Source organism: Varroa jacobsoni, unplaced genomic scaffold, assembly GCF_002532875.2.
Source record: "Varroa jacobsoni isolate VJ856 unplaced genomic scaffold, vjacob_1.0 scaffold_981, whole genome shotgun sequence".
Lineage (NCBI taxonomy): Eukaryota > Metazoa > Arthropoda > Arachnida > Mesostigmata > Varroidae > Varroa > Varroa jacobsoni.
In genome coordinates, this window is record NW_019213883.1 from 1 (window position 1) to 8,291 (window position 8,291).

At 41.3% G+C, this 8,291-nt stretch overlaps 1 protein-coding gene across 3 annotated transcripts in view; it reads right to left on the reverse strand.

The window, feature by feature from the left end:
• Positions 1 to 532: 532 nt before the first annotated feature.
• The window catches only part of LOC111265537 (uncharacterized), an 8,136-nt gene continuing 377 nt past the window's right edge, over positions 533 to 8,291 (reverse strand). For 2 of the 3 annotated variants that reach the window (XM_022842307.2, XM_022842306.2), the window contains exons 2-4: positions 3,539 to 3,969; positions 2,162 to 2,423; positions 533 to 1,738 (exon numbers count right to left, since the gene is read on the reverse strand). In XM_022842307.2, coding sequence (XP_022698042.1) covers positions 995 to 1,738; positions 2,162 to 2,423; positions 3,539 to 3,903 — 1,371 coding nt within the window. In that variant the 5' untranslated portion in view covers positions 3,904 to 3,969 and the 3' untranslated portion in view covers positions 533 to 994. Of the gene's footprint in view, positions 1,739 to 2,161; positions 2,424 to 3,538; positions 5,801 to 8,291 lie in introns of those variants that run through there. The other variant, XM_022842305.2, reaches the window with a different exon arrangement.

The window sequence follows — 8,291 nt, forward strand, 5'->3', positions numbered from 1 at the left end:
ATTTATATATATATACTTGTATATACTTGTATTCACGTTTTGCTACACTACTAATCTTCCTCATATATTTCTTTTATGACCTAAACCTTATTTTCATCTGTAATCCACGTCTTGTGAAGTGCAGACCTTCCAGCCAAAGCACTTTTCCATCGCCCGAGATCTTAGTTCAATTATTGTTAGCTGTATTCTCATAAAAAGTAGCCAAGTAGAATAAAAAGGAGAGCAGAGGAAATTAGTGAACTTCGATGCGTGAGGTTCGCAGCACTCAGAGATACGAGAAATACAAGACGAACTAATAGTCCAGTAAAACCGACAAAGATAGTGGAGGTTACGTTAGCTTAAATAGTGGTAAGAAAATAATAATAATAAATTAGTAAGTCAATTGGGCGGCATCATACTTCATCTGTATACTTATGGGTCAGTGGGTGCGTTAGCTGTTGGTAAATTATTAGAAAGCTCATATTTTTCTTCACCGAATATTTATCATCGGAAAAACGGGTAGTAATATTCCACATTTAAAACACTAATGTAGTAAAGTAAAGCCCGTTGAAAGTATATCTGTATTATATATACCGTACACAGTACAATAAAATCTTAATTCTCAGTATGACCTCTCACACTGAGAGAATCAGGCAGAACAAATTTAAGTCCGTATACTGTACCGTTATTTTGGAATAATTACTTGTGTATCTTCACAACAGATCCACAGGCTATTAACATCAGGGACCTTAGACGAGAGCACTGATACCAGCTTTGCAGCTACAGGCCTCCCGTCTGTACAAGTTCATCACTGTCTTTGACGGTGCAGTCTCGATAGTTTAGACAAACGTATAGTAATTACCATAGCTATGTGTTGAAATAAGCTATCGATTCATTCTTATCCTTTCTAAATTCTCCCTGTAGAAGAGGCGTCCTTTCTTTGGGAAAACCGACTACGTTGTGAGGTTTCACTATGTTGTGAAGATCGACTACGTTCGATAGCTAAACATCTGTACTAGCTAAGGAAAGTCCTGGCGTTAGGCGGATGTGTAGCTTCGTGCAAGGCACATTCACGCTCCGAATCGTATAATGCCTCGCAATACGCACATTGGAAGCATCCACTGAAATCTGCAAGCCCATTTTTGTGCGCTTCGAGATGGTTTCGAGCTCCCTCTTCATCGGTGAAGCATCGCCCACACACGGGGCAGGGATGCGCTGTCAGATGCGGATGGACGATTTCCATATGCCGTGTCATCTCAGCTACGTCGCCTGCCACCTGGTGACATTCAAGGCAGATCAGGTACAGCTGATGGGCGTTCTGCAGATGGCCACGGTAAAGAGGCAATTGGGTAAATGTCTCTCCACACATTTCACACTCGAACTGTTTCGTTGCCGTTGGAAGCAAAGACGATGGTTTAGCTACTGCCTTGGCAATAACCACCTTTGGTGAAGTTTTACCGGCTGCTTTTTGGACTGGCGATTTAGGTAAAACCAATGACAGTGGCGGTACAGTTGGTGTGAGCATCGATGTAAGCGTTGTTGCCGTCGTTTGCGGAGTTGATGTAGCTATCGGAGTAATCTGAAGTGTAGCGCCACCAAGCAGACGAATTTTTTTTGCAGGAACAGCTGGTTCTGGCGATAACGCAGGTCGGTTGTTATTGTGGACTTCCATATGCTTAACCAGTTGATATAAATTGGCGAAACTTTCTTTGCACATTGGACACGGATGACAGGTTACAGCCTGATGGTGACTCTGTTGCTGTAAATGGATGAAAGAATAAATCGAATGCCAGTTTACCTCGGACACATTCTTCTTACGTCAACAGCCCATTTACTAAGACAATCCGTTTTTCGGATTTTCTCGGTGTTTCGGGAAAAACAGGTTATACTCTCAATTGTTCGAATTTGATCCTAGCTGAGATTTAGAGATCTTCTCAAGTTGATTGAGTTGTAAATATAAGTTTACCATGCAGTTCTGCTTGAGCAACGTCAACATCCTTACGCTCCTATCCCGCAACCTACTTAAAATATATCTTCACCGCTCGCACAGCCAATTTTTTTGTTCAGCTAGAATGCAGGCTATCGAGGGTTAAGCCATTCACATGTATCTTCGTTACCGTAAAAGAAGCGTATGTAAGTTACCTTGCCTTTCTTTCATAGCACGAACCGGTATTAAGCCTACCTGTATTGAAGCTCGGTGATTGTGACTGTTGCTTCCGTTATGGCTAGGATGATGTTGGTGAGTCCGCATATGCTCGTTATAGCTGTTCATCGTCTCAAAGGTGAGACCGCAAAAGCAAGAGACGGCGTTTAAGGAGCGCTTTTCGAGGCGCCGCCTTAACTGAGGACTGGGATCTCCCAGTGTTTGGTTGTGCGCTCCCTCAACGTGATATTTCAGCACGTATTTGTTCTTAAACATCTTGTCGCAAAATGGACAGGGTAATCTACGGAAAGCAAGCATATTAGATGAGAAAATGTAGCTTTCTGTTCACTATTTTTTTCAAACACGGGAACATGATGTAGAGAATAACAGACTATTTTCAGCTGGTCATTTGCGGTTCCTCAATACTGTTTAAATTTAATGGACTCGGAAATTAATCAAAATGTTGTAAAAATCAATTCGTAATGATTCCGGTTTTTTTTTTTTTAATGGATACGACAACGGCTGTTTCGGTTGTTCAGATGAGCTCCAGTGGTTAATTTTTTCAAGACTTTTTGCACCTTTTGAATTTTTTAGACGTCTTGAGCCCCTAGGATCCTCGGGACTTCGAGCCTGCCGTTGGCCCAAAATTTAATTCTGCTGGATTTTTGTACCGCGCGTATTTGCGCGGCACCTGCGTAGGTTACTACTGAATTGTTTTTTTACTGCTTAAGGAAAGAACATTTTGAAGGTGACTACTAGTAGGCGTTTTAGGTCCTAAATTGAAGCTGTAATCGAGGTAAACTGAGGATACATTGAATAAGCTTGCAGTGCAAACATACTTTCAAACAACAATTTCAGCAAGTACAAAAGCTGTTTAAAAAATTTTATTATCCCGATACAATCCTAAAAACCATTCAACAAAAAAGTTTTTATTTAGATGATGCGCCTGGTAGTTACATGTATATGATCTTTGGTATTTTTTATGATCCGTGGATTACGCTGACATTTCCAGCATACTTTTGTCAAGCCTGTATTCGGTTGGGTAGTGCTACCTTAATGCACGTTTAACATTAACTATATGTCGTGTAAAACCTTTAACATTGCAAAATCATTCTGCTACAGTCTTATCCGTTACAATTAAATAATTCATGAGATCAAGGAAACATTATTTGTTTACCAACATTTTTCCTAATACAACACAAGAACGAGACCCATTTTGTCCTTGGAGGCGATACGGCTCCATGACATAAACGGTCATAAGGCCGTTTCGCCCCCTAGCATACCAGCGTATGATACTGTACCGCTATAATTATCTTTGCTCTAGCTAGTAGTTTTTTTTCCACTTGCTCATTAGTAGTTTTGAAAGAATTCAACGGGTAAGCGCGACGCATTTATAATAATTAAGCACCTACAAACCTTTTTTCCATGTGGCACTGCAGATGTATTTCCGTCAGGCTCTTGTGAGGAAATTGTTTATGGCAAACGCTGCAATAAAAAGGTCCAACGAGTCGCGTTTTTCCACGTTGATCGACGATTTCGCGTCCACCAAGGACTCGCGGCTCCGGCTTAGTCCCTCCCTGACCCGGACCCCCCTGGCGATCTCCACCAATTGATCCATCTACAGCTGTCACCGATATGGTTGCTATCGTGGCCACCGAGGGAGCCACCGCTGAAAAAGAAGATGCGTTCGCGGAGGCGGGTCCAGCAGGAGCCACAACAGACAGAAGTGGAGACAACGCTGCTGCAGCGGCTGCTGCAGAGGCTCCAGTCATTGTCTCCATGCCGGCAGTCGCTGCTGCTGCTGCTGTCGTTGCGGAACCACCGCCGTCGTCTGCCGAGGCCAAATACTGAAAATGAGAACACCCAAAATGACTATTTGCTAATGCTAGCGGCATGACCGCTACCATCGTTATCATCATCATCATCACTGCCAGTACGATGACGCTGCTGACGTCAAATATTTTGCTGCTACTGCTGCTAGTAAACTACGTTATAGAAGCAATGATGCGACTTAAGGCATGTCCGATTCACCTACAACTAGGCGTGGGACATCCAACGCATCTTAAAGAACGCCTTTCTGCAGTTGACGTTGTAAATTGAGCATTAAGGAAAATTTAAAACGTAATATATTAACATCACTTGCTCAATTCTGATAATGGAAGTTAATAATAAACACAAAAACAATATAATAATCCTCTGCGCAGACACTGTTGGCAATGAACCAGGAGGTCCATAGAAAGTAAAACTTTATTTCAGCAGTGGAGTAGTCCTGAGGAGGCCGCAATAGCTATGGATAACTTTTGTGCAATCTGCGTACCAGAGTATATCATAACTTTAGATTCGTTTAAATTAAGTAAGTTAACTAGCGGCTACGTCAATTTGATGGTTTTATGAAACCACGAAACGTTAAAGGTGTACTTCAGTGAATCTCAAAGCATCTACGATTACCGCTCTCAAACATTTTTGGTTAATAACCGAATAAAGGATGTCGACATAGTGACCGTATTCATAAGTACGCGATTTCACCATTTTTGATCATTGAAAACGACCTTAAAACAAATACCGTCTGAATCATCATCGTCGTCGTCCTCGTCGTCGTCGTCGTCGTCGTCGTAATTTATTTATCTTACCAGTCGTCATCGAAATGGCAAAAATAAATATAGCCCCTTCTTACCAACGCAGTAGCTTATTATCAATTATTGCCAATATTAAGGTGCTTATTTTTCAATATGTATCACATACTTTAGCCATACTTTAGTTACAGTTAGCTTTGAATTCCGCTCAAAGTCTTTCAAATATTTTACCTAAATTTAACCATGTGTTCTGTCTAATTTCATTTTTTCATAGATATTATGATAGGTAATAGATCTTATGCCATTATCAGTCGACTAAGTAATTTTTCACTAGGCTCTTTTTTCGAATAATACCACTTCGTTCTCTGCTGCGTTATGTAGTTGTACCATGTGCTCCATAACCGACCTGCTTCTTGGTTTCAATATATCAATCTTTGGTGATCCTTTGAACTACTTTTGTCTTATGCTTATATAGGTTTATAGACCTTCATGGAGGTATTTCGCCGCACTTCAATTTCTGGAATTTAGTTGAATATGTTCTTTAAAAAAGTGGCTCTCATTCTTCCCATATGCTGCAAAATCAACCGGATTCAGCAAAGCAGGAGGACCAGAATTAACTGTAGGCACATACTATTTTTTTAACCGTGCCTCCGCTATGTATCAATAGAATTTTTTATTCTCATTGCGGTAGATTCACTACTTCTTTTCAACATATTGAATGTGGAACCGTTGAATTTCCGATTTAAAAACCAAGGGCCACTGGTTCTAGTTTCGCAATAGGACATATGCCTCCAGCACACTAAGCCCATGAGCTGAGTACTGATAAGGTAGGCACATATTATTCAAAAGCGAGCAAAGTTCGTATGTTTTTCATGTATTTCCAGTATTGAAAACGGCCTTTGTGGTTATTTTTGGTGAACGAGCTTTATCCAACGAAAAGCATACGCTTAGGAGACTCGTTTCTATGTGTGAAAGCTGAGAAAGTTCTCGTGAGGTTCAGAATTGCAGGCCCTAACTAGCAACCCTACAAAGTTTGGTTGTCAATGTTGCTGGGCAGAGCTTAACTAATTTACATTAGACTAAAAACACTGAACGCTATCATAGCTAAAAAGAAAACGTTTTAGTTCTGCTTGAATCGATGTGGCACACAACGGCAACACCTGACGAAGAGCGCCAGTTGACAAATGCACTTTTCGCAGTGATCGGCTGTGCCCAACCGTCCCGCTGTTCAAAAATTACTGGCTACAAATAAAATATACTGCACATAGCAGCAGTGGCGTCTGCAGTGCCGTAAACATTGGCAAACCGGCACGTCTTTAAGTTTATCCATATTTTCCGCTATTGCTCAAGATAACTGAACTAAAGTTTGTATGTTAATGTCAAAGAATGTCAGTCTTAGTTATTTTCCCATGTGTATTTCACGCGTGTACACTCCTGCGTAATGGACGCATATTTAAGATTTCGGCCGCAAAGTCACACGCGTGAAGCGACAGATAACCGGTTTGCCATCGCTGGGTACCAATATGTCGTTAAAACCCAAAGCTTTGTGTTAAACAAATCATTACCATACACAGTCAATAGCTAAAAGTCTGAGAATACAAGCAGGTAAAACGCAGGTTATTGATTGGTCGAAATTTCACTGCGGAAAATCAGCGCTAATATACTGTAATTTACATTAAAAAGCACATCTTGATGCGGCTGTTTATGTTGCCGAGAATTAGAAGACGCATCTCGAACCACGTAATATTGTTACACACAGACCAGCCCATGCGTTGAATTGCTTAGACATGCTGGTGAGATGGCTTACTAATCCGTTCGAACTAGCCATTGCACAGGTCTTAGGCCCACAAAATAGACGAGAATGATAGAATTTTTACGATGCAGCATAGTTTTCGCTGGTTGACAGGTAACGAAGCAGCTTTCGATGCCGCAAGTAACGTCCTCACATTTTTTCTACCGATTTATAGAGCGGTTCAGCCTTTTCCAATCGTTAGCGCTGACACAATTCGAGAAAAGCTGAAAAGTTCATTAATTGTGCTCACCCCCTATGGGCTCCAAAAGCAACGTTTATGGATTATGTACAACAGGCTAGGAATTTTCGAACTGTCTGACGAGTCCAGTGCGGAAACTCACTCTAGTGCTCAAACGCACGGCGTTCCAAGTGTCTTCGAAATGAATATAGCGCTATCAATAATACAGTTGCTACGAAAAAGCTATTTAAAAATCCATAACTATAGTGCTTAACGTTTTCGAAGCGCCTGCTAGCACACCCACGATATCATTCTCTAGCGTACTATAACGTGCAGCAGAATTTCTACAAATGGAATAGGTCACAGGTTGTCCGGAAGCAAACAGTGATGCTTATGTTTCCCTTTCAATATCGACTAAGACTAAGGTGATATTGTGCAATCGTTACGGAACATCGACAAGCAAGATAAAGTACTTACAGCTGGACCCAAATCTGAATAATTATTTTTATGATAGAGTCGCTACCAACATAGCAATTCGATTTATCGAAACTGTTGGCCGACTCTGGGTCTATGGATGGACTAGGTTATTAAACAAGTACCTAGGAACCATAGACTTGTTAAAAAAAAGCTCAAGCCGTCCACAGCAACATCGGGTATCCTACACCGCGGATGTCGTAGGCAAACGCCTACAGCGCAAGCGTCTAAAGCAACTGTCCGTGTCAGGCTGGCGACAGTCACGCTCGACTGCCTCCACGTTCATCGGCACTACGGCCGTCACCACTGGCCTGGCAGCAGCAGTTCAGAGAGCAGTAGGAAATGCACACGGGCCGCACTGGAACCAACCCGACCCGCCACCCATCGGCCAATCGAGACGCCGATTTCATTAACTTCCACGTAAGGATGTAGTCGAGAGCACAAGCAGTAGCAGCAACAACAATAGAGACTTCGATGGCTTCATAGTTATGCCTGCAGAAGGAACATTCTCAAAAATAACGTCGGCTATTTCTGACCCTGTAACCGCCCGCATGTTATAATTCTCTCTGTTAAACTTGAGAAAAGACTGATACGAAAGTGATAAATTCTACTGATTCCCTACAAATTGGAAACTAGCTCCGTTTATTCAATGGTTAAGAACAGAAGTTAGTGATAGGAAAAATGAAAAAAAGAACGATGAAAAAATTAGTGATTGGTGGAGTAATCTAATCAAAAAGGACATTTCACTCTTAATGGTACATATATACACGCACGTGGTGGCCCGAAAGTCTTTCTGCAGTCGGAGAAGCTTTATATTTATTGTTGAAATAGCAGGATATACGCACACGGTGAAGAGCGGATATGACTATTCAATACATTCAAGACATCCTAATTCATCTAGCGTGAAAACATAAAGGAGCTACAATGGTTCATCAAACTGGTTTTCTTTACAAATATGCAAATACCCTGTGATATGCTTATAAAATGGTACTATAACAGTGTGCAAATGATACTGGAGTGCACAGTTTAAATCCCCTCTCCGTTTCAGTAATTTGTGTATTTCCTGTTACCTTGACAGATGCGAAGCGAAGACTTTCCCACAGTCCAGAAACGCTTGGGCCATATATATATATATATATATATATATATATA